This window comes from Ambystoma mexicanum, chromosome 6p, assembly GCF_040938575.1.
Source record: "Ambystoma mexicanum isolate Mex_15411 chromosome 6p, UKY_AmexF1_1, whole genome shotgun sequence".
NCBI classification, from domain to species: Eukaryota; Metazoa; Chordata; class Amphibia; order Caudata; family Ambystomatidae; genus Ambystoma; species Ambystoma mexicanum.
In genome coordinates, this window is record NC_090935.1 from 1,101,718,868 (window position 1) to 1,101,746,014 (window position 27,147).

Consider the following 27,147-nt stretch of genomic DNA (forward strand, 5'->3'; position numbering starts at 1 on the left):
GCCGGGACCAGAGAAAAAATACTGACTAGAAGAGAGGGCATTCTTGGGCCGTTTATTGACTGCAGTGCTGTTTGTAGGGCCCTGTGCCCCACCTCAAACTCTTCTGTGTTGGCCCCTGCTAAATAGTACCTCCTGCTACCTTGCCCAATATTGGTTAAGCTATAGGCTAGCTATAGACTATCCACACTTGAAAATGAAGTAGCTATGTAAGTATACTTGTTTCAGTTGAAGGAGGGGCAGCCGTCATGCCATTAGATGAAACAACAACATTACATTACCATCATCTATGATAGGGCAAGAGGTAAGGGGGTCAGGCAGTGACTTGAATGGGGAGAGTCGCAGTAGATATCCACACAGAATTCCGTATGCCTGCTGTGTTTTTAGGAAATTACACTTTAACAGGGCATGAAAATCCGACATGAAGATATTAAAAGTGCTCCATAAAAGAGTACATACAGGGCATGGACACATCTGCCAGTGCGCAGGGAGAGGAGGATGAAAGAATGAGGTGGGAGTGTGCAGCTCCTCTTCCTTCCTGCAGGATGATGGGAGGACTGGTGTTGGGTTTAACAATACAAAGAACACACATGAATAAATCTTAGTAACTTTGTAGGATGGAATGTGGAGGAGTATTACAACGCTAATTAAAAAAAGCACAGGAACATTTTTGGTGAGGCTGAGGAGCAGATGAAAGTAAAGTGAAGTGCCATGCAAAACATTGCACAGATCTAGTTAAGAGGCAACTTTCTACGCATTTTAAGATGAACATTTCCAGTAGATTGTGTTATCCCTGCTCCTTCTTACCTTTCGTTTGCATGGGGCCAGAGATGAACAGATTCACATTAAGGGAGAATCCTTCTGAAATACTTTGAAAATTGCTAATTTCAATATCCGTTTGTGATGGCGCGAATAAGAGTATACACATATTATTTTCCATGACACAATGGCTTCATTCACATCATGTCAGCCCATGTGTTAAATATGCATGTGTTAACTTGGTCTTTGTCTGCCGTACCATCAGCTAAAGGAGCTAGAGTACTTCTGGCACAATGTAAAAGAAGTCAATTGAGGTCCAGGTAGACGGATATCCTGGGATGCTCCATTCTGCTGGTCCAACAGGTTACATTATCTCAGTTCCTTTTGGCTTTGCCAAGATAAACAGAGTGGATTGTGAATGAAACGTTTTGTGTAGGGGGACTTCTAGCACTCTGAGTACAGGAGATACCCTGGTTAGTAAATCAAGAGTTCCCCAGCTGTAGGTAAAGTTCTCCAGCATCGGTATCATTTATAGGGTCACATGTTTTTTTTATATTTCCTAAGGCTGAGGTGGGGAGACTGAACATGGAGGTTTCCAATTGCACCTTCTGCAGCCAGATACCAGGTGCATAGCTTAATGTGGATGCCTGATCTGGCCAAAAGGCAACACACAGCATAAGATGCACACACAAAGCATGCACTGGATTCCTACTTTTCCTCAAGGTCCAGTCTCAAAACCTAAAGCATTGTTCTTCTACAACTGTGTTTAGTTGTTTGGAGAATCCAAAAATAGTTCATAGAGGGATTAGGACGACCAAAAGGTAAATGCTCAGGAACCAAACAGACCAAGCTCAGTGATGGGGCACGTGTTTCGAGACTGCAAAACACCAGCTCAAGGTCTTGCAGAGATAAAACCTTCCTTAGGGTAAGACGTTTTTGGCAATCAGTCTTCAAAACCACATATTAGCCCCTTTCACGGGCAGTTGAGAAAAGAGCCTTTCCGTTGCAGTAGAAGCCGACTGTACCCTTGGAGATGAGGGACGCCTGGTAAGCTCTACGAGGTCAGAAGACTAAAAAGGGTTGAGCTTGAAAAGAGCCAAAACAATTACACTGCACCCCTCAATCAAGAATTTGAGTGTCAGCTTTTTGGTGATTGCAAGTGATGCATATGTGAATCGTTACACTCAAATGACTATGAACCTTTTCCCCAGGGTTGGACGACTCTGCATAATCACGGGGCAAGAATTCTCACAATACATTGATCCTAAATGCAAAACACTGCTTCTGGAGAGGAACAACGTGTACAAAAGTAGTACTCTGTTTCTTTTGGCCCGACTACACAGAATGTGGGTCTAAGAAGATAGCCATTTACTTAATTTGCAGAGATTGCCGCAGTTCTATCAGTCCCTCCTCTCTCTCCTCAGACTACATCCCTTTACACAGTACCCCCAGTCTCTCCTCAGGCCCCAGTTTACCGCCAGGCTCCCCACTCTCTATCTTTAGCTCCCCTTCTATGTCTCCTCCGACCCATAGTCTATATTGAGTCCCCCCCAGGTCTCTCCTCAGACCCTCTTCCTCCTTGCTCTCTCCTCTGTGTACTTCTTTTCAGTGGCGAGGGGCAAGCTGGTTGCACCAGAGGATACAGTTCGGTGATGATGAGAACACAAACAAACAGTATCTGGTTAGGTCTGCACCTGGAACGATAGTGGGTAAGCTGGTTTGGAAATAATGTGGTATACCAGAGTGCCCTGATGCACGTTGCATCCACATTTGATAGAGCAGGGATATTATGTTTTTCTGAAGTTCCCACAATGTTGAGCATTAGTCACTCTGCTAAGCCTGTCACCTGGGGTTGTGTATCCTAAAAAGATGGGTGACTGACAAGCTTATTGTCTTGTTCATAGCCCATGTTCTTAACTCCGTACCCACCCTTCTTGATTACGTAAAACACTGCATTGTACTTGTATTTTATTTGATTCATATAGCGGTGGTGGCATCAGTGAAGACTAGGACTACCCTAATAGCTAAAACAAAAGTCGTCAGAGCCATATATTTGGCATTCAGCAGAAAGATGTTGGCATGCAACACCCTGTCCTTTGCGGACAAGACTCCATGAAATTTGCCAATAACAGCTATTATATTTGTAGAGCAGGGATCCACTCCGACAGAAGCTGTGCCCTCTTCCAGGGGAGAAGATCCCTTTTAAACATATATGCACTATCTGTACACAAATTCAATGCCAGGTTATTGTGCTTAGTGCACAAAAATTAACACGTGGATGACGAATGCGATTATGCTGTACCAACAAATGGCAGCTATTAGTCCAGCACTCGCAAGCGAATGCCATGCAGCATTAAGTGTTAAACTAAAAACGGATACAATTGTTATTGTAACAGGCCATAGATCCAGATTTAGTGTAAATGCTAAATTCAAATTCCACACTGGAAGCACAAACTCATGTGATGGAAACTGACTGCACAACCCCCGCAGAAATGACATAACAATGTGAACTGTGAAGAAAGAACCTTGCTCAGGGGTCCATTTGAAAACTGAGATGGTGGCCGGGCACCACTTCACAGTGCGGATCTGCAGGCCCGTCCAATTCAATGAAAGCGACAAATCCAAAACAGAGGATATGGGACAGGTAAAAGAAACCAAATCCCTCTCCTGATACCAAACCAAGAATGTACCTTATCTACAGGCATACATAGAGTTAGTGGTGGGCCACCGAGGTGAGAGGAGCACACCCATGGCATCATCCAAAAAGTCCCTCTATGTATCTCCGTCTCTCAGCAGTAAAGCATGAAGGTTTAGGCTGCTGAGGTTCAGATGTAGGACCTGCCCCCTCCAATTGGTGAGCAGATCCACTCACATTGGGAGGTACCAGGGAGTGCAGATGGACATGTTCAGTAACTCTGGGTGCCATGTTCTCTGACCCCGTTTTTGGAGCAATAAAAATCATTGTGGACCCAATAGCTTCCTGAGAACCTGCAGAATGACAGGAATCGGCCGACATGCACTGTGAAGGTTGAACATCCAGTCAACCATCAGTGCCTCCTCAGGTCTCTGTGCTGAAGAAATTCCCTGCAGCAGAACAACTCACACTTCCTGTTCACTCTCAAAGTCCACCTGAGGATACCCCGATGGGAGAAGATCTCCTCCAAAACTTCATTGCAGAGCTCCCACTCGTGGAAGGCCGAAGTCTGTCTGCTCAAGGCATCCACAATGACATTCTCTGTTCCGGCAAGATAAGCCGCCATCAGGGACACGCTTTCCAGAGATCATAACAACAGTTGCATTGCTTCTCTGGACAGATGCAAGGATGCCACAACACTTTGCTTATTGAGGTAATGCATGGCCACTGTAAGTCCATCAGGAACCAAAACACACTTGCCTTTCACAGAGGTGAGGAAGGGAACCAGGGCCAACCTAATCGCCTTCAATTCCATCAAGTTGATGTGTTCCTGAGAACTGATGGAGGCCAATGTCTGCTCACCATCATATCCAAAAGGTGAGCGCCGCCCGAGTCTTTCAAGGACGCATCACTGACCACCGTTCGATGCCAATGTTGCTGAAGCAGTGCCTCCTTCAACAGGTTGTCTAGCAGGGAGCACCACCCAAGGTCTCAAAAACCTCTGCTCGAGACCTGCAAAAGATCTAACATGTTCCCCTAAAAGTGAGACCATTTGGCAACAGAAGAGCCACTGAGGTGATGTCATGCATATTCCAACCTCAGAATCTCCAGAATGCAGGAGATTGTGGGATCCAAAAAGCACAGAACGGCTAAGGCAGGGACTTCTTCATGGGACTGGAGGACTTGTACCATCCGGAAGATGTACGCCACACGAGTCTCGGGTGGGAAAGCTCTGCCCACGCAAGTGTCCAAGACCACCTGACAAATTAGAGGGACTGGGATGGCCAAACTGGAGACTTCTTGAAGTTCAGTGAGAAGCCCAGGCTGTGCAATAGGCAAGTCATCCAGGTAGGAAAAGACATGAATGCTTTCCCTAATGAGGTGAGCCGTGACCACTGCCAGCTGCTTGGTGAAAACCCTAAATGCCGAAAATATACCGAATGGCAGGACTTGGCAGTAGAAAATGCCCAAACCAATCTAAGGTATTGCCTGTGCTTGATCTGAAAAGGCACATGGAAGTGGGCATCCTGAAGATCCAGTGACGCCAACGGTCCTGTCGATTCAAAAGCTTTGAGGATATGGGCCAGATTTACCAGCTTGACTTTGTCTGTGCAAATTCAGTAGCCTCAGATGCAGGATGGGGTACAAGCCCCTGTCCTCCTTTGGGACCCGAAAGTAAACAGAATACCAGATTCTGCCTCCTTCTCAGTGCCGTATCAGTTTGTTCGTGACCTTTGCCATAGGCTGACAAACTCCCTCCAAAAGGGGAGGGGTTCGGAGTCAATATAGGGCTAGAAGGAGGATGGTCTGGAGGGCATTGAGTGTAAGTGAGACAGCATTCCCAGTGAACAACCTGCCAGGCCCAAGCATCTGACGTAGCGCAACACAATTAAGAGACATACCGGGACATTCTCCATCCCACTGAGGACTGATGAAGGAAGCACCAGTCACATGGTTTTGCACCTGGTGTGGCAAAGGGTACAGCGAAGGTGGAGATTTGATTCCTGGGTTCTTCTCAGTCCCTACCTCTGGGAAAACAGCAAGGCTGCCGTTTGCCCAATGGTGATTCACCTCTTCCAGGGTGGGCATATGAGTTAGAGTGCCAAAGTCCTGTACTTCCAAGGGCTGTTGCACTGACAGACCCAGAGTATTTGCAGTGGCCTTAGACGACTGGAACCTTTGTAAAGAGATATCAACCTTAGCCTCAAAGAGGTTTTGCCTGTCAAAAGGCATATCTATGAGCTTTGCCTGCATGCCCTATACAAATCTGATATCCCCACACAGGAGGGCCTCCTCACCACTCTTCCCATAGCTAGCCATCGCCAGTCCCACAGAGTCAGCTGTGTCCAGTCCTGACTGCAATATCTAACAAGATGCCACTGTGCCATCTTGGATCAGCGCCTCAAAGCCTTCTCTCATCCTCTTTGTGTAGGTGTTCAACCACCCCAAACACTGATGACCAAAGGCCAAAAGAAAATGTAGCCAGGGCACAGGAGGCATTTATCGCTCTAAGGGCAAGACTACCCAAGGAGAAAACATTTTTGCCCATGCACCCAACTTCTTGCCTTCTCTATCTAGAGGCAGCAAAGGAAATGTGGGTGCTTTCAGATTGGCAGTCACAGCGTGAAGCACTAAGCTCTCCAGAGATGCGTGGGCAGACAGAAAGGCCAGGTCTGAAGAGCTGGGCAGTGTTTCTTAGCCAAGTCTCTGTCAACTTCAGAAATGCACTGAGGCTTTTCCCCGGCTTTCAGTACCGGATCCTCAACTCCTGGGTTGAAGGGCTGTACGGTCTCTTTCCGAAAACCCTCATCCAGGATATCCATAAGTTCAAATTGAACTATCAGCCTGGAAGGGGCTGACAATTTTAGTGTGTCCATCAGTTCTAGTTGCACACATTCACAACTAAATGCTGATGTTTGCCAATTTTCATTCAAGAAATGTAAATACAGAGACGTGGTTCTGAGTCACTTCTTTCTTTATTGGTCTCTTAATTTCGGATTAAGCAATCCAATTAACACAGGGGCAGATGAACATTATGCCAATGCATTTCAAACCATGGGTCCTTAGTCAGGGCTAGCTCTGTGTCTGTGTTCTGTGACTCATAGCATCTTTCTAAATATGACCGGGGGGGTCAAAAGATCGGCTACGTTTAGTTGCGAATGTGTGCAACCAGAACTGATGGACTGTCTATTTGTTTAACTCTCGGTTTGACTTATTCCACATACGTGTAGTGTGGACAATGGTTAGCACCATTACTGTGCATATAGCCTATGATTATAAACATTTCTAACCGTTTACTTTGTTTAAGAGGTGCTGTCCACCCACCTTCAACTACAAATCTTAAGTGTCTCCACCAATCAGCCATTGGACTGAGGCCTGGGGCTTTCCCAGAGTCGGCGTCGGTAGAATGTCCAACTCTGTGGATGTATCCAGATCACTGGCCCCTGCAAGTTGGAAGCAGCTCCAACAGTCCCTCTCCCTCCCAACAGATGCTCTATGAGATGTCCCTGAATTCTTGAAGGCTCAGGGGTTCCATTTCAAAAGGGATAGGGTCACCCTCCTCATCGAACATTTTACCTGTTTTTGACATAAATGCCCCCACTGGAAACAGCATCAAGTTAGAGGTGATCTACAACTAATAGTAGCATGTGAGATAAATTGGTTTTATTTAGTGTCAAGTCAGTGGGGGCCAGTGCCCACCGCTTGACCCCCGAGTGCAGAGCGTGTCGACACAGGGACGGTCCTCACACATAGGGGCTGGGGCAGAGCAACCAGGCATGCGGTCGCAGTCTTTTGCCAGAGTCCCTGCCGGCTTGTCCAAGCACAGTGGGCCCTGTTGGCACCGCCTGAGCCGAACCGAACATGCCAGGGCCTTGGCGAAGATGTCAATCATCTTCAGCCTGAGAGACCCCATTCCTCCGGGGTGGAGGACTGGGGGGGAAACGGTACAGGCTGGCTGCTTCCTGTGAGTAATTGGAGTCGTGACTCCTTATTTGAAGAGGAAGAAGAGAACATGACCTCTTTCAGTACTTCTCATTTTTGTTTGGGAACTGGTCTTCAGACCTCCACTCTGAGCCCTACGACCTCAAACGAGATCTCTTGTATTTTTCTTATGGAAAAAGGTGAAGGGCTTGCCATTCGTTCGTGGAGAGCCTGTTGATGCATCGACTGACACAAACCAGTTCTGGGGGTCATGTTCCTTTCCCAAAGAGTATAGACAGATCCTGTTGGGGTAGGAAACAAACATTTGTCAAACGCAATCAAAGCAGGGCTTTAACCTTGGGGGCTTTGTGGGAGCAGGCATTTTCACAAGACTGAGTAGTGGTGTTCCTGAACCAAACGGGAATTGAGGTCATTGGGAGTGGCATCTCTATGTATACACACACTGGCCCTGATGTCATGTCCGGTGGGGGACCGTGTAGCAGTGTTGGGGGGAGCCGTGTCACACACCCTGCTGGTGGGAACATTTCAGAAGATCAGCTAAACTGGGGGTAAGAATATATCATAGATGAGGCAGCCATTAGAAATAGCAAAAACAGGAACATAGCAGGAGGTGCTTTAAGTGGAGGATCGAGGGGGGGGGGGCTGCGGCTGGCTGTATAGTCCATAGAACAGCAGGGGCATGACAGTCAGCGTTGTTCTCAGCAAATCCTTAACAAACTAAGTCAACTAGCAAATTACTCCTTCTTTACAAATTTTCAAACCTGCAAAAAAGTTTCTACTTGTAAATAGATAGTTTCCAGTACTAATCTTGAGGTTTGATGTCCGAGTGATAAACGAGCAATGACATTTCTTTATTTTAACTCCTCAATCTTCAGAACGACGGTTGAGTTGGGGGACTTGGTCGGCAATTTCGTGCCCATGCTTACCAATGAATTTTCAAATGACATGCAAAATGTGCCCTTCTCTTGCCAAGAGTGATGCTCCTCAAGTCTAGAAGGAGGACTAGAATGTAAGCGCGAAGGGCCACAAATGCATACAAGAAGCCAGATAAAAGGGTCTATAATTGAAAAAAAGGAATAACAATGAAATACACATCAAATAAAATTCAATATGAATCACCACCCAGCAGGAAAAGTCTTTATAGGAGATTAGCAGCTGTACGTGATGATACAAAGGAGCAAAGGTCACTGCTCATGAAAAACTCCCAATATAGTAACAGTGCAAACATTAAACAAAGTTCAGAGAATGCAAAAAAGCAATTCCCTACGAAAATCTTACACGCAACAGATGGCAAAACACCCTGGCGGCAGTAGCCTTTATTAGCACAGATATAAATTGGGTTTAGCAGTAAAATAGCTTTTCCTTTTATGACAGCCATCACTTGCTGAAAAGAGGTAGACACAAGAGTTGATCACAGACCAGACGTAACTCATATTCTCGTTCCAATGGCATAAGTGACAAGGTAGGGAGAAAGGGAAGGCACTGAATGTGCCCGAGTGGGGTGAGCGTTGGTGCCTCATTTCCCTAAAAGATGCAAAAGCATGGCTCTCGCCTATGGCACCAAGAGTTGCCAGAAGATCTTGGTAAATTAAGTCCTTCTAGGCTCTCCAAATGTAAATTGTTGGAGCGTAAACAGAATGATTGTTCCCGGAGGTTGTCATTTTTCTGCATGCACGAAGTCTGCCAGTTTGCAAACGGTTACAGTCAGACACCATACAGGACCACGACATTGGACACTAGTACCCTAAGCGGGCTCCTTTATTTGTCTTCTGTATACCTTTCTATAACCCATTTTTACATGGAGTAAAACAGTGGAAATGTGTCATTGCCTCCTTATCACTGTTAATAGCTGCCCGTCTCTAAAGCATGTATCGCCTAGCTGTGAATGAAGTATTTTTTCATGCCTTCTTATCTTTCTCACTTTTCTCAGTCTTTTCGAGTGCTCTGCTTCCCTTTATCCTTGATCGTATTTCTTTTGTTCTAACTTTTCTCTTCTGCATTACTGATCTCTTGGTGTACATCATGCTTGCTGGCCCCCGTGGCCTCCTGCCAGCTTTCTTTTTTTGGTGCGTGTCATAGATTAACTTAAATTGATCCAGTGCCTGGAAGCCTTCCGGCAAAAGGGCAGCATATAAATACATTAATGTATCCCTGCTCTGAGTCAAGGTCCTGTGAATAAGGAAATCAAAAGAAAAGAAAAAAACAAGGGCGCCTCTGTTACATCCTTTGGTTCCCTTCGTGATCAACACTGCTGTTTCCCTTCTGATGGCGGATCAGCATCCTGTCCAGGGAGACTCAATTATACTGTGCTGCAGGCAGGAGGACAATGGCACTGGGCATGCGCACCAAGGACATTAAAGGGCACGCAGCTCGGCAAGGATCTCAACAGAAGGCTGTGGCAGAAAAAAGGGTGGCGAGATGCTGCTTCAGTCCAGGACGTATATTTACAGGAGATACAAAACATGTTGCAGAAACAACAAAACGACAGAGTGAGAGTTAGCAGGCTTTGCCACATCCTGAATCGGCGAGAGGCAGACTTAAAAATCAGTTATCTAAATATTAAAGGCAAGAATCACTTTCCTCCTCTCCCCTCGGCAGGCACTGGTTGAATCTATACAATGGGCCTCATTACAAGTTTGCCGGTCCGGTAACAACGGCGCCCGGTAAGCTTGCCGGTACCATTGTTACCGGACCGGCCAACTACGATTTCGGCTCGCGGGTGCCTTCCTGCCCACCAGGTCTGACCTGGCGGGCGTTACGGCACCCGCGAGCAGAGCATGTTGGATGCCGTTCACGAATGGTGCCGGTGCATCCAACCTCCCCATTTCCATTGAGCCCTATGGGGCTCAAATGGGAATGGGGAGTAATGCATTCCGGTGCCTGGCAATGGGGAAATACAGGGTCTGCCAGGGTTGTAATAACCCTATATTTCCCCATTGCCAGGCGCTGGAAAAATCTGCAAGTTGGGCGGCAGTCTGAAGGTTTTATCGGCAAGGCTACGGCCAAACTTGCAATGAGGCCCAATATCTCTCCTAGCATGGGCCGCGGGCAGGTGGGGTATAGTCAAAGTTCAGTCAGAACACATTATCACCCCATTTCACACCATATTAATGATTAGCACTCTGTAGAATGATGCTAGATAAATGAGGGAATTCACGCATTCAAGCACACGTTCTACCTTTTTTACTGGTGCCTCCTTGCGCTGTCCTTCGTTTCCTAATCTCCCTTCCCTGCATGCCATCCTCGGCCCGCCTCTCTCACATGTGGACCCCACTAACCAGTGCACCTTTTCATGCACGGTCGCCTCCTCAGAGTGTACACTACCATCATCCTGCCACCGTGGAAATAGAAGGCGGGCTCAGCCTGAATTATTGCCAACCATATTGTTGGCCGACACCTTGTATGTAGTTTTTAGTACTTCTGTGAAACAAATAGGCGTGCGCTCACACTGGCCCATTGCTTTGCTCAAAATACTGTTCTTCAGTACTGTGGGTGTTTGGCCCACGGTGCTAGAATACAAAGCCAATTTGTCAGAACAAAATGTTTGGCAACAACCCACTACCCATGTTTATAAACTTGGGCTACGGGCCTTTACCATCAAGTACAGCCCTCTGAATGCAGAAATATTGTTTTATTGGGGAAATGCAGAAACATTTGCGGTAATAATGTAGCCACATGGTTGAGCTCATTTTCCTTACCTCTAAATGTGACCCTCTGGGCCTAATTCACAGAGCTTTTTGCAATGGGGTTTTGCCATTATAAAATGAATATGTGAATTAGGCCCTATGCCTCTCCCTATGGAAGATCAGCCGGGAAAGACGGGTGGGAGGTAAGGGAGGGAAGATATTAATAACAGGGTCGTCTGCGTACACCTGCCCCTCCATATTGAGTGTGCAAATCCTGCTTCCCTCAGGCCTACCCCGTTCTGTGTTAATTCCTAGCAGTATTCTGTTTGAAATATTGATGTTTTGGGAAAAATGAAAGCTCTTGATAATGAAAGGGTTAAACATTTTCAAGGAGCATACAAACATTTCACCTTTTGGTGATCCATTCTATGAGCTGTCACGTGGCATGAATATAAGGGGGAGCGAGGCCAAGGACCAGCCTGCCCTTTAGGCAGCTGCTCTGAGTTTATTAGCAATCTTTGACTTTAAAACCGCGTTAAAAAAATACAAATCAAGGGCACAGGACTGGTAAGAAGGCGGTCTCTGAATACCACGTGTATGGTCATCGGTGATACCGAAGGCTGACTCATAGCAATGCTGATTTAAAACCTGAACAGCTTCCCTATCCTCTCCCCCTTCGTCCCTCCCTCATCTGCTCCCATCGCTGTTCCTTCAGAGAGATTTTGAGTTTTTCGCCATGAGCCATTTTCACAAGTGCTTGAAGAATATGAAATTATGGTCAGGAATATGGGCCACAAAAACATAGCATCAAAAGAAAAACAGAGTGGGATCCACCCTGTAAAGCCTGGTGCTCCTCGTTGCTCCACAGAAGGAGCTCAGTTCATTTGTTCTCAAGTTCCAAAATTAAAAGCTTTTGTTTGTAATTATGTTTGCTTCAAGCTTTTAATTTTCTGAACAGAGGCGCGAAAGGTAACTATTGTATGGTACCATATTTGTTTAACTAAAGCAGACAAAATAAAATGGAACGGCTAGTTTGACGCAGCATGGGTGGTCCCTGGAGGCCTTAAACCTCATCACACATCCTGTCTTGTCAGCATTTGAATAGAATGCACGCAAGGTACACCATGGTGTAGTGCTAGCGCTGGTGGATGTGACAAAAGCTATTGGTACTTGGTAAACAGGCAATGTATTTACCTGAGAGGAGTTGTTAAAGTGCGGACAGCATGAACCTTTGCTTTCTGCCCCTTGAATTCAAAGACGGAGTCAGCTGAACAAAGGTGCAGCGCATGTAGAGTGCAGGTGTGGAGGAAGCACGGGCCTCCAAAAAACAAGGATACTGCACTTTTTCTCACTGTTGCATTTGTGTGTGTGTGAGAAGGGGGCAGGGAGGGAACAGGTGCAGTGTATAGCTCAGGATATTGGACCCGGGTGAAACTATTATTACATTTTAGTATTCTCTATAAAAGCTTTGAAGATACGAGGGTACCACAGTTGCCGGCAATTCAGAGTGCGCAGCGGGCCAGTGCGAAAGAGCCAGACAGCAGCTATGGGAAAGGTTGTTATCGAGAAAGAGTTCCACAGCTCCAGAGTTTGCTCAGCCTGCTAGAGGACTCACTCATAGCTAAGAAAGGAACATCTGGTTCCTTGTGAAAGTTTTAACAATCCGCTACAGACCTGGGATCAGAAGTACCTTGGGAGGACGTCATGCCACGTAGGCAGAACATAGATAATACTGCCACCCTATAAAGCACCTTCTCTCGGCTGCCCTGTGCACTGCTACATTGACCCAGGTGGTGGAAGGCAACCACAAAAGCAATGCAGCAACTAATCCTTTGATGGCTGGACACAATGGAAGGCCACAGCTGAGTTGGGGAAGGAGGTGCAGGGCCACATTCAGCTGTCAATGGAGACCCCAGAAAGCAACCTAATATTATTGGCATAGCTTAACTCACTGACTCTGGGAGGTGGAATTCTGCTACCTTTCAGCTTTTTGCATTTAATCAAAAAACAAACTACACTCCGTGCATAATTCACTTGATTGAAGGGGGATACTTTCAAGATAAAAGTTCAAAAATGAAAAGAAATGCTAAATATGAAGATTGCTCACTCTGTTTTGTTTATGTTAGTGAGCTGTGAGGTACTGGAATGGTATAATGCAAGTAGAATGGTGTGGGCTGAGGGTTCCTGGGACACTAAGAGAGACTGAGAAACTAGAAGGATGCTCGTTACCTCTCTCCTACATCTGCAACTAAGACGGAATAAAGAAGCATTCCTTTTCTACAATACCTGGAGTGGTTCCTGCATCTTCCTTGGGTATCTTTAAGGCCAGGAGAATACTTCTGCCTCAAACTGGAATACTGCATTAAAAACAGATGTAAAACCCCTACATTCCCATTACACGCTAAATCTGCCAGTAGGAAAGGGCCCACACCCAAGAGCGGGCTGAGGAGGGCATTGATGCACCCCGTCCTAGAGAAGAGGGCACTACATTAAATATGTGACCGATTACACTTGCTTGTTTTGCGTATTCGTTCATTTGTTTCGTATAAAATGTAGCTGGTGGCTAGGCATACAGAGCCATTCCATGTATTTGGATGACTCTAGTCAAATGTACCAGATGTTGAAACAGTGGGCGAGAGGAGGCCCTTCGTGTATTCAGGTGAGCGGCACCGTGCACTGTGTTATAAGCTACCTGTAGCTGACCTCAAAATACACTCGAGGGAACTTGAGGAGAGCCTTCTGTTAGACCTGCATATGTCCCAGGGAAAAACACAAAAATAAAACATGTTTTAAATAGATGGATGTGACTCACCTGATCTTCTCGCAGGAAGGTTTCTAGATCTCCATATGCTGCTGTATATTTGTGTTTCACAACAAGCTCACACCACCGATGTCTGACCTTTGGATAAACAGAAAACAACATATTACTCAAACAGGAAACCCATGTCGCCTCTTCCACTACCTTTAAACAAGTGGCATCCTGCCATAAATATACAATAGACTTCTTGCAGTTGTATTAAACATGACACTTGTCACAAAGAACAAGTACACATATACTTCATGAACATTTATTTATTTATTTACTTCTATAGTGCCGAAAAACCTGCAGGCATCGGATTCGGTCAAAATGACCAAATCCAAATAATCTACACCACCAAATTACCGAAAATAGACCTACTAAATGCCCTACTGACTAAATGTTTGTGTAGGGCATTTTGTAGTATCTATGTGGTGGTGTAGGACACCCCTGCAGCTGACCTGACCCAAAATAAAAGGCTGCTCGGGTGTCCTCCACAACACCCCGATCACTATACTATACAGTATACTATACTGGCTCCCATTTTCTGGAATTCCCTCCCGCCATCCATCAGAGGAATCTCTGATTGGAACTGCTTCAGGAAAACCTTGAAGACATACCTCTTCTGCTAATAGCAGCTCCCCCAATTTAGTCTTAAGTACTAGGGCCCTGGTTGCTCGTGTCTCGTTACTATGTTGGTTTCATTTGTGTCTATGCAAGTGCCCAGATGCCTGGATATGGGGGTTGTTTTACCACGACTGAAAAGTTTGAGATGGAAATTACCGAATGACAAATGTGCGTAATGAAAAACTGTTCGTACATTTCCCATTCGGTCTTTCAAGGTAAAACAAACCTAAATCTATAGAAACCCTCACCCCCACTTGCATCCACCCAACACCCGTTCGCACCCCCAAACCTCTACTTACCTTTCTTTCCGTCTCGCTGGTCTGGTCCCTGCAATACCAGTTCCCTTTCACTTCCGTGATCAGGAACCGGCGCCGCAGGGTGCTATTCATTATTTTTTTTTTTCGGGTCACCTGCGGGGGTGTCCCCGCACCGCAAACAGTATCAGTAACATTATTCTTGCTTTGTAGAATTAAACTAGGTGTCTGAGCACAGAGCCAGGGCAGAGTTGGCGAGCAGCATCAACAGTGTCCAAGGATGCAGTGTGGCTGAACAGTGGCTTGCCGGTCAGATATGCCAGGAAATGGCAGGCAGCGATGTGGCTTCAGATGTGGAGAAGCAAAGACTTGCCATTGGTGGTGAGCACACTAATCTGGCTCAACACGGACGGTGCCATTGTACTGCAGCAGCGACAGCTTGGGGTCGAAAGGTGTAAACCTGGGGTTGCTAGAAGACAGAGTGGGCCTCATTATAACTCAGGCGGTCCGGAAATAATGGTGGCGGTAAACCCGCCGCCACCGTTGTTTCCGGACCGCCTGATCCCGACTCCTGCAGGCGGGAGGTGATGTTCCCGCCATGTCTGACCTGGCGGGTTTAACACTGCCCGCCTGCAGGCAGACGAGGAAACACCGGCAGCATTACGAGATGCTGCCTGTGTTTCCATGATCTCCATTCCCATTGAGTCATATAGGACTCAATGGGAATTGGGATTAACACCATTCCGCCTCCGTGATTCCTGGAAAACCGGGGTTGTAATGCCCCAGTAATTTCGGGAATCACGGAGGCGGAATGGTTATACGAGTCCGGTGGTAACCAGGCGGTTTTACCGCCGCAGTTACCGCCGGACTCGTAATGAGGCCCAGTGTGTCTTGGATGGAGAGGGCAGAGCTTTGGCGTTAAGCAAACCACTGTGATGGATTGGAGGTTACCTTGCAGCAGGCAATTTGGATGGTGTTGAAGCAGTGCAGAGATGCAGGGAGTGCCAGGGGCCACAACCTGAGTTCTTTGGTTGAGGATGGTCCCCTGTGCAGGGTCTTCAGGGGCAAGGTTATCGCTTTCTTTTGCACTACCAAGCCAGGATGATTTTAGAAAGCACCTGTAGGGTTTACGGCATCTCCAGTGAGAAGGTTGCTGGGTTGCAGTGGCATCAGCTGTAGGCCTTGTCCAGCCAGCTACCACCCTAAATAGCCCCTTGGGATGTTTACAGTAAGGGCTTGCCTCGTCCTTGGAAATCCTGTTTTATGGCAGAGGACTTTGGAGCAGACTACACTCTGAACCAGTTCCAGATGAATCCTTCTTCAAGTGTCCAAAGATTTATCTATTACGGGGAGGGTCTCCCCTGGCACACTCATATATAGGAAAAATGTTGCAGCGGATTGTACCATTCCAAACGGCCAATCCATGATGCCATAACTAGAGTGCTTTGCCTTATGATGTCATACCCAGAGTGCTCTATCTGCAGGTAATGGGGTTGGGCACATGACGTTTGTGAGCACTACAAAATCCCAAGATGGTGGAACACTTCTCCTCTGGAAAGTCCTCTCCTGGGCTACTCTAACGCCATGCCTTCCTCTGTCTGCCTACATGAAAAATTATCCAGTAATCTGGAGCAGCCTGTTGCATTTCCAGGGTTGCCTTTGATGCACTGGTTCCCAGCTGGCCCAGATGGAATTTCGTGTTCCCTGGAGAAGGTGACATGCCTTCTGAGGGGGATCAAAGGAGGATTTCCTAGATTGAACCTAAGTGGTTGTTTTGAGTGAAAATTAGCCCAGACAACTAAATACACACAAGGCCCTGTAAGGAATGAATCTATGTGATCACTGTGAAAAAAAGGTCTTTTACCCCTTTTACCCCATATATAGGCAGGGGGAGACCCCAATACCTCACAACCTTTTTATTTTAACATACACCCCCCCCACACACAATATATATATATATATATATATATATATATATATATATATATATATATATATATATATATATATATATATATATATATATATATATATATATGGTATATTGAGGGTTTTGAAATTCAGTATTTTGGGATAAAGAATTATTTCATTCTTTTTTTTATATATGATCCTTCAGGAATCAGTCACTGTCCACCAAGCTTACAATAAAATGACACCGAATGTGTTTGGCCTTTATAACTGTATAGGCTCAGAGTCACCATGTCAAAATCAGGCAAAGCTTTTATTTAGTTATTAATCTGCCACCAGACCCTAAGACTACACAAACATGTATTCTTTAGACTTCAGCAGGCCGTTTGCTGCCATGCAGATGTTATCTGTTACTGCAATGTTGATAAACTACATGGCGACTGCAGGGTTTTTCTGTAGACAGGGTTGTTTTATAGTGAGACCACCCTTAACCTAGGGAGTTCCTTCCCAACCCCCAATCAAGGAGGCCTGCAATACTCGCTTAGGTTTTTTAGCGCTGGCCTTACTGAAGACTCAGAGTCACACAAATCCGCCCCCACCTCATGCCCACTGTGAGCCAAGAACCAGGCCAGGCAAATGTATTTGTGTTTATTTTAATTATAGGTAATAGAAATCACACCAACCTACACACAGCACCTTCTTTGTGGTTCACAATTAACTTCTTGTTACACAAGTGAATCACACCAATGGGTTAGGAAAAACACAAATTACAATACTTTTCCTTCTATAAATTTCACTTTAAGAAATAATTAAAGTGATCAATAAACAAAAGGAAAACAATTACTTATGCAATGCTGAGCAATTTTGATTTTCCTGCTAGTTTTACAAATATGTGCAAACGCAAATGGCAATTATTATTTCACCCACACATTTGCTTTATACTTTGGTCTGTGTCTCGGAAGTCGACAGAAAAATTAGGTTAATTGAAGAAATTTGGATTTCAGACCTCTCTCCACTTAAAGGCATGTGTTGGGAAAGCTGGCAGTAGAAATTGGGATGATTGGAGAATTTGGGAATTTCATACCCACCCTCCACATAAAGGCCTGTGTTGGGGAAGCTGTCAGTTTAGGGATTTTTTTAGTTTAGGGACAAAGACACCACTCTTCCTAAAGAAGTTGGGGTCAACTGGACAAATAGTATCACCCAATTAAACTACAGTCTATCGTTTTCAACGCAAGACGGGAATGAGCTTTGTTAATTTCTAATTTTGGTGTTCAGCCAAGGGGAATTCATTAAATTAATATGTTTTGTTAATTAGGCTAAGGATCTACACAGTCCCCCCGGCCACTATTAAGGGGGAGGACTTAAGGCAAGCAGACTCCCCCACCTTTTGGTCTCCCAGGACTCAGTTCTACTTACATAGAAAGCCTCTGTTTAAAGTGTTCAGGACAGCAAACAGCCTTTCAGGCACCTCTTGGGAGATAGGGCAGGGGTCTGATCACTCCACTCTTAAGGATGGCCCCCAGTGCTTTACCATAGGACCCAGTCAGCTTGTAGGCGTTCCCAGAAATAGACAGCTCCACCCAGAGGCAATCCCTGCAAAATCTCTTTTTTGTGTTTCCTTGCGGCTGTCAGATGATAAGCTTGAGCAGCTCTCCCTCTTCCTCATAGAACATTCCACTTTATAAGCAGCAATGACACCATCAAGCTTACAATCTTGGGGAAGTACCCTGCAAGAGTTCTCGCAAATAGGATTGGACAGTTACCCTTCTCTCTCCTCCCAACTCCAGCCCATTTCTAAGGATTGGTTTAGGAGTCTGGAGCAAACATATGGCAATTCAAATTTGTAATCGCCATTTGTTCTCATGTCAAATTGTTGGCAACACTAGTTATGTATCAAAACCTTTGTGATTTACTAGTAACTGCCGTAATATATATGTTTTCTGATTCAACTAATTGGGGGGAATTTAATAAAACATCAGCCAGGTCTGCACCATGTTGCAAGCACCATGTTGCACGGCTGTCTGGCAATTTTCTGCCGTTATTACAAAAACCATACTCAATGCAATTTATTATCCATATTCCTAATTTTACCCTCCACCCGTTCACCAACTCTCAATTTGGAACATTTTCAGATCAGCCAGAAACCCATTTTAGATGGACATTAAAGTGCCTTGAGTCCTAGGTGGATGCATTTATATCACCAAAATCACCAGGAAATTATCTAAAAAATGACATGTCAATCAAGAAAGTATGGCTTATGGTTGCTGAGAAAAAGGCTGAAGTTACAATAGTCCTTTCAAACAAAGAGAATCTTCATTTGTGCAAATATGAGCTTCCCTTCCTCCAAGTCATCTGTCTCTCTTGGTCAGCGTGTTATTAGTCTATTTGAAGTTGGTTGCCTGAAATTGTAAATGCCTGGGATGCACGAGCTACAGCCTTTGACCTGCTCAGAACGGCCCTTTCAAAGACACCAACTCTAGGCAAAGCCTGTTTCAACACCTCTTAGCAGCCACACCTTATTGCAGTTGTAAACAGCATAGGGATGTAAAAGCCAGGCTTGCAGTGGGGGGGGGGGGAGTTCTTTGTGAATTTTACCCAGAGCCCCACCATTTGTCCTAGGCTGAAATTGACTCCCATATTGCATTTTCTAACATCAGCATAGATTCCTTGACATACGGTGTGTTTTCAGGGTCATATTTGCTTTTTTGCTTAATGTACAGTGCTGTTTCTTTCAGTCATTAACCCACTTTTATTTATCCGGTGTTCGTTTTCCTTCTGAAAAGTGAGTCTGAAGTGTCAAAGTGCCCCACCTTTTGATGGGTGGCAGTTTTGGCAAAAATGCTGCATTATATTTCTCATCCAATAACTTGATGTGCTTTTCCAATCTGCACTTGGATCACATTTTTGTTTTAGCCTTCTCTGGAGTTCCCTTGCAGAAAAACACCTGCATTGTCTAAATATGCCTACAGGAACGTTTCATTTTAACCTAGCTGGCTTTTCTTTTCAAATGTTTTGCTGGTATTTAGCATCTGAAGCATAATCTACATTACTTTTTGTCAACAAACACGCCATGTCTTTACCCTGACATCTTTGTGTTGGCAGGGGGACATTTTTCTCATGCCTTGCTTTAACTTGCAAACACATAAGCAGACGCGTTTTTGTGTCAGTGTTTAAATCTCCTGTTTTTCATGTGAAAGGGACCTTTGAATTTCTTCTTCCTTTCAAAATTAAAATGCTGCTTTTCCTTTGGTAATGACAGGTAGGCCTTTTACACATGGACCTTCAGATCTGTTGGTTTGGGGCCTTTGATTACAACCCACAACAGTTCCAACAGAAATTCATGTGTGCAGTTTTTCGGCATTATTTTTAAACACGGAGCACTGTCTGAAAGTAAGACTGCTAAGCCTACTGACTTTCATGACAGACTCCATTGCTGGAGCTCCTAAAATGTTGAAATATCTGGGAGATTTCCCCAGGCAGTTGGAAATCTGTCACTGAGAAATCTTACCGTATCCTGAACTTGGCTCCTCCTTTTTTCCAACTTGTGGAAGAAGGGCTGGAAGAGTGTAAAGGAGAAGAGACAGAGATGGCAAAGGCCATGCTTGAAGCAACCAGGTTGTGAATAACCACTTGACCATAGCAAGCCATTTGGCAGGAAGTGCATGTAAGAATGCCCCGATTCTTGTTTGGTTGCACTAAAGCAGTGGTTTAACCTATGTAAAGAATCAATTTTGCTTGAAAAACTGAAAAAGGTTTGCCAAACCATCCAGCCAGGGGACAGTCAATGGGGCCACCTCCATTCTTACCCAACCATCCCCTTGCGTACGCAGAACACAGCCAATGGGATGGGATGTTAACTGAATCTTCACTCCGCTTAAGCATCTGGAGGCAGAGTTCCAGAGAAATTCCTTATTCCCCAAAAAAGGTTAATATGTAGCATATTTTAATACCAAGAAAGAAATTCAAGAGAAATTAAGGGTACCACAACCGAACTTTAAGGCAACTGGTCCAGGGACGGTACTTGAAAAGGGAGCTGTGTGAGGAAGTTGAGTCGAGACTAAAAAAACTCAGACTCAAAAGCAGGAAGCATCCTTTTTTCTCAGAGCCAGGGTAATTGTAATTGGTTATTTATAACACGCTTAATACCAACAGGTTTCTAATCGCGGACCAAGGGACCGAACCTGTGTTGCTCCGTGTCATCTTGTGTCCAAGGCGAGCGTGTTACCGCTGAACATCCTCCTGTTGTCAGAGAGTGCACCATCAACCTGGAGAATGCCATGAGAAAAGGTGAGGTCTGGTACTGAAAGCACTCACGGGTTGTTCATCATCCTTCAAGGTTGTGTGCATTCCAGAAGCAGGCAAGGCTTTTGGAGGTAATTTGCCAGACCCTGACCAGCTCCTGGAACACCCATCACAGACCAGAACACAGCACCTCTTGAAGATTTGGAGAAACTCCCATCAACTATGGGGCTTACAGGTGCCATGGGGGTATGACAACTAGAACGAGAAATATTTGGGAGGGGACAGTTATCACTGGTTTCATGCTATGCACTCGAAACGGTCAAAAGCTAGACAACCCACACAAAATTTCCTGTTCCAAGAGACAAAACTGTGTGGTACTAATAGACAAGTTCAATTTACTACACTCAGATGATAAAGGAAATTAGCAGGCGGCTGGTAAGAGATTCTCGGGTGATCAGGCAAATGCCATCTAGACTATGAACTTACTTCCCTAACCTGGCCCAAGTTAACAACTCGAAAAGCTCAGCGTCCAGTCTTTCCACAGGACAGAGCAGAGCCCATGCATTGGGATTGGGATCTAATAGGTCATACAACTATATTGGGTGCACAGGCAAAAAGGCTCATACTGCATGGCTACAGCTCCACACACACTGCAAAACCAAACCCTTAATTCCCCCAAATGAATTCCGTATGGTGTCCAAGCCCTCGTTATCACATAATGCAGAACTTGTCAGAGTCTCTCAATAGAAGTATCTTGGCACTATAATTTGTGATACAATGAATTCTTGGACATCAAAGATAGAATTAAAAAGTAAATTGCAGTCCCTAATTTCACAAGCAAAGATACTAATGTGGAAATGTCCTAAATGTTCAATCAAACACACTGTGGTATTCTCCTCGCAAAAGGTAATCCCAATTCTGATATATGGATCGTAAGTGATTATGCCAAAGGGCCAGCGCTGGTGGGATAAAATTGAATCGGTTCTGGAAACAAACACTAAATCTTCCAAATTGTACTCCATTGCCAATGATAAAATTAGAACTGGGTCTAATTTCACTTCATGCACAAGTTCAGTGGAAAATGTGTACCTTCCTGCGAAAAGCCCTTTTGGGTTTTAATGAACCGAATATTTTGGGCCCGATTGCTCGATATCTAACAAGTGGTAAACATGTGTTCTCTAAAGCATGGCTCAACTATACCTTAGATGCCCTAGCTGCAGCAGCTGTTGGATTAGATCAATAGTTGCAAAATCCTGTCAGGGCCAAGTTTAAAATGTTCCAATATGATTGGATTTTGAACTGAGACTGTTGTATGAAGTACAGGGATTTCGATTCGAAATTATCTGGACATAAATAAAATGGTGTATTGGCTGAGTATTTAACTAAGTGTCCTTCCCCATATATAAAATCGCAAATTTTGCGATTTAGGCTAAATTTATGGCCAACGAGAGATGTTATCGTGAGAAGGAAATTGCTACCAGTGGAACAAAATTACTGCCGATTTTGCAAAAATATAGGAGAACGAGAAACATTGCAACATTGTATTGTATTGTGTCCAGAACTAAAGAATGAGAGAAATATGATACTCAAGGAAATATCTGCTAAGTATCTCCAAATGGACTCTGATGAATTATGGTTTTGGCTTACTACAAACACGAGATTGGGTGTGCGTATTGCGATAATCCAATTTTTGGATCATATATTCCCCAAATCACAAAATAGCCACTAAAGAGTATAGTTTCTTCTTTATGATGAAGTGGTTCTTTGTTCAATGACATAAAAGCTGGGGAATGATTTGTAGATGATATATATTCGAAACGGAATTTATAAGTTATGGTATCTTAATGTATGTCTTGCTTCTTCTTTTCATGATGGTTGTTATAGTCTTACATGTTCTTTATTTCTCTTTTTAAAAAAATGTGAATGTAGCTAAACTGTTGGTATTGTGGAAAAAATATGTAATTATGAAAATGTATAAAACTCATGTGTATTTATATATTTGAATGGTTGATAACATCAGCCAAAAAAAAATAGATGAGGGAAATGCCTGCTTACTCGGCTACCAGCTGCACACCTGGCCCTCCTCAAAGCAGCACTCCATGCTGCAGCCCACCTCATGTTAGGTGCCTGCAAATTACACTGTATCTCTCCAACATTGCGCAAGCTTCACTGGCTCCCTCTCTCGATCAGGATCATATTGAAAACTGCAAACATCATGATATGATGTTAATGTTAAAGGATATTTGTACCACACACTATCACCACCGGATGGGTCCCCTGGCGCTCTTGCGGCTCTGAAAAAGGGAAGGTGGCCGAGTTAGTCGGAATAAGCTGGAAAAGTGCAAGAGAGCAGTGATGTGCTGTTGGCAGCCTCAACCTGGATAACTCAGTTGGCTGGGCTTTGTTTTTTTTTGCGGACCGTAGTCGTCGTGTGCTGTTGTGCAAGTCTATGTTTGGTTTGTTTTGTTGTTGCAGTGTAGTGAAGTTTGTGTGGATTGTTGTGTGATAGGCTTGTGGTTGTGTTTGGTTGTAGCTTGAGAGGTGTATGCAGAGGGGTGAAATTGTTTGTGGATTGGTTAATTGGCATTGCTGTCTGGAAGCGAGGCGCTAAACTTCCATACTCTCTCCAGGAGGGTGCGCGAGCATCTCCGCACCTCCATCCAGATCTAGGACAGTCTGACACTCACAGTCCCTTCCACACATGACGCCCACTCACATTCAGAACCTTGTCCAAGTTCGGCCCCGGCCACCTCCGTCAAACCTGTTTGTATGCGGGGCAAGCAGGCGTTTATGAGTCCATCCAAATCTGGCCCTGGTAGCATTCAGAATGATAGGTTATTTATAATCATCTACAAAGCAGTCTCAAACGGAAAACCAACATACTTTGCGGCTAAACTCCACAGCACTGGAGGCTCTCGCACCTCACGTAGAAAAACTATCAAGAAGGTAGGAGTCAGAGCTAATCCACAAAGAGAAAATTTGCAAGCAGTCTCTGTCCTGCCATGCCCCAAACATCTGGAACTCAATAGAAATGCTCCTACCATCTTCCAATTGTGCAAAAAACGCAGCTATTTCAACAATACCTGCTGGACGAATACGAATCCCTCACTCCCTCCACCAACAGTACACTGTGTTACGGTATAAACAGTCAAACCCAATTTTGGCACAATCCTGTCGTAAAGCGTGCTGCTGACCTTGAGCTAGGTTTACGTTATAAGCAATAAAATATATAATAATTTAGATCTGGCTTTCAGGTCTATACCAGTGTATCAAATAGACGCTACCAATGGTGGAGTCAAACAACCTATTTTGCTCTCGGCTTCCTGTAACTTAACTGAACATAAGCTTTGATCTTTCTTGAATATTGTAATGCACAATCTCTACCATAACCCCATCCCAAGGTTTTTCTCGTTTATGAACTCAGGCTTGCGAACCCCATTCTTTTAGCCATTCGCCATGTTATCTCCGGGCTACCTGTCACACCCCCAAGGCCTCGCCACAGCTTATTAGTATACCTATTGGCGCGACAGCATCCTATTCCATGTGCTTACTGGACTGTGCCATACAAATGGGGTTACTTATATACTGAAAACTAAAGAATGCTTTTTTTCATTTTTTTTTTATTAAGCTTTAAGTGAGCAATAAAACAAGAACAATCACCCCATGAAGTAATTCAGATGCGTGTGGAGGTGACATTCCAAATGTATCATTGACGAAAGACTTAAGGAACAATCCACTTTGTGCTGCAAGCGCTAGGCCCTATATTTGTTTTTTGTTGTCAGGGATTCTGATAAACAAAGCCGCGGCGCCAGACCTTATGAGCACAGCAGGATCTTCCCTTTGATATTTGGCAAGTGTCACCTTACCCTGCGTCAAAGCTCCCACAATTATACACAATGAGCAGACTAATATTTTATATCCCATTACTCAGTCAGCGTCAGCCCTGAGGGAAGCGGTTAAGTGCATTATAAAAGCTCCTTATGTTTCAGCTTGCATTTACTGCCTGCACAAAGGAGGGCACTTTAGCGTAATCAGCTTTTCTGGCAATGGTCAAAATGGAAGTGGTCTCTTCGTTTTCTACTTACCAACAAGACAATTGCCACGAAAGCGGTAATCTGGGGCTGCGGAATCCTCCATTTCTCTGCTTGCAAATTGATGTTCTGCCCGCACTAGAGGGCGAAAACCCAATAACTGAATAATTAACTCCAATCGCTACACAGACAGACAAGCAGAGTGGCATGCACACACAAGATGTAGCCTGCACAAGCACTCCTGGTCTCATTACTGGGCTTTATTTTCAATCTCTTTCTTTCCCATTCTGTCCGAATACTCTGGTTCCTACTTATGAGTAATTCTATGTAACACACATCCTCTAAATACCTTTGCGACAACAATTTTTAAAAGTGCGTTTTCAAAAGTCGCTGCTGCATGTTGGTTGCCCACAGACAGCCTGCACCCACTTCAAATTATTGTTCATGGATTAAAATACACAATATATAATGATTTTTGTTGACATTATTTTTGGGTTGAAAGACAAACTCCTTTCTATTTGTTTTAAATTAAGAAAGTGTCTGCCTCATGGACCTCATTGTGGCTCCTGTAGTTTTTAAGCCATCCTTAAGCTGTATAAAGATATCGTTGTTAAAGTGCTTTGGCAGGCCGCACGTCCAACAAGACGCTTTCCGCCTTATCTGTCCTCCGAAATAAAGAGGCCGTTTGCTACCTGTGTTCAGAGTCACGGAAGAGGGTCCATCGACACCTGATGGGGGCACAGCACCCACAATATCGGACCCGTAGAGGGCTTTTTAACCTGGCCTTGAACTTGTGTGAAGGCATTATTGACGGGTGCCAATGAAAGGCCTTGAGAAAATATAATATCAAAACACAAACTGATTATTTTCACAGAAAAACACAAATACACAGACTCACTGCGGCGCTTCGACCTGCACTAAAATGCACAATTTGCCATTACCCTCTCTCCACGGGCTACTGACAGATGCACGGTTCGTGCAGAAAGACCCTGCTATTCCCCCTGCGTTGTGGCAACGTGCAGTTTTGGAATTTTAAGCTAATGCCGGTGTGGGTGTCGCAAGTTACTGCTGCAGAACACGAGAGTGTGCGGCTTTCTTCGAATGTAGAACGGTGGTGGGACACGGCACTGCACAAAGGCAACTAATCGGCATTGCACTAAATCCCGGAGCCACACAGGTCCTCAGCAGACTGGGCTGTTAATCCAGCCTCCTCTCGGCAGGTCCTATCGCTTTGCCCAACTCAATAAAAGTACTATTGGTGACAGAGGAGGGATAGGAGCAGAAACCCGGGGTACAGACACAAAATAGACCCATGGGGAAGAGGCCCACCAGGAAACTTCCAGAATTCCCTGTCGGCCAGTCCACGGCTGTCACAATGACATTATACTGGGTGGCTTTCCATGCAATCCCGTATCCTCTTTGAAATCGTTCTCATGGTCTTTAAACCCATTCATGGGCTGCCTCCCTCTCCTGCTGTCTAACTCTGTAACCTCCTCCTCGCACGCTGCTATCCCAAGACCTCCTTAAACTCGGTTATTGCCCGGGCCCTGCCTCCCGCTCCTTCTCTCTACTCGCCCCTCACCGCTGGGACTCCCTTCTTCCTGCCATAGAGAGGCACTCCTGCCCGGCAAAGCATCATCCCCCCCCCCCCAGTCAACGCTGCCCCTTCCCCAATCAATCTGATGTTTCAAGCCTATGTCCCTCCACTCTCCTTCTTGCACTGTAAAGCATCCCGAAATGGATGTGCTGTTTAGACCTTTTGTACAATGTTCCTGTTGACAGAATTATGCCTTCGTCAATAAACACAAAAACAAATACAACATGAATACAAACATGCTAAGTATAACCAAAAATCAAAATGAAAATCTATGTGCGGAACACAAAATCCGGACGAATAAAAATCCCTCTCTGCCTCCACCAAAAGTGCTTCACTACTATATAAAATGCCAGGCCCAATTCCGGCACCCTTCTGTTGTAAAGCGCTTCACTGCACTTGAGCTAGGTTCACGCCATAAGCAAATAAATAAATAACTTCTGTATAACAGTATGCACTTTCATTGTGGATGGCTTATGTTGTGAAAAATAGCTTACAAGAACATGTGCCCGCTTGTGAGTGCGGGTAATGCACACTCATCATATGCGGGGTGACCCCAGATGGGGTCTGGCGTGCGAACACTGCAACCAAACGAAGCCGAAAGCCCGAACTTTTAAAGGCTACAGGAGCTAGTCACCCATCAGCAATTTTATATTTTAAAAGGCAATGTGCGGGGTTCGTGGAGCGGAGATGACCTACTTATTAAAATCATTAGCAAGCGATGAATGCTTA

At 44.9% G+C, this 27,147-nt stretch overlaps 1 protein-coding gene across 1 annotated transcript in view; it reads right to left on the reverse strand.

The window, feature by feature from the left end:
• AOPEP (aminopeptidase O (putative)) overlaps positions 1–27,147 on the reverse strand; it is a 1,805,484-nt gene that overhangs the window by 42,264 nt on the left and 1,736,073 nt on the right. The window contains exon 15 of the mRNA XM_069625709.1: positions 13,772–13,858. Coding sequence (XP_069481810.1) covers positions 13,772–13,858 — 87 coding nt within the window. The remainder of the gene's footprint in view (positions 1–13,771; positions 13,859–27,147) is intronic.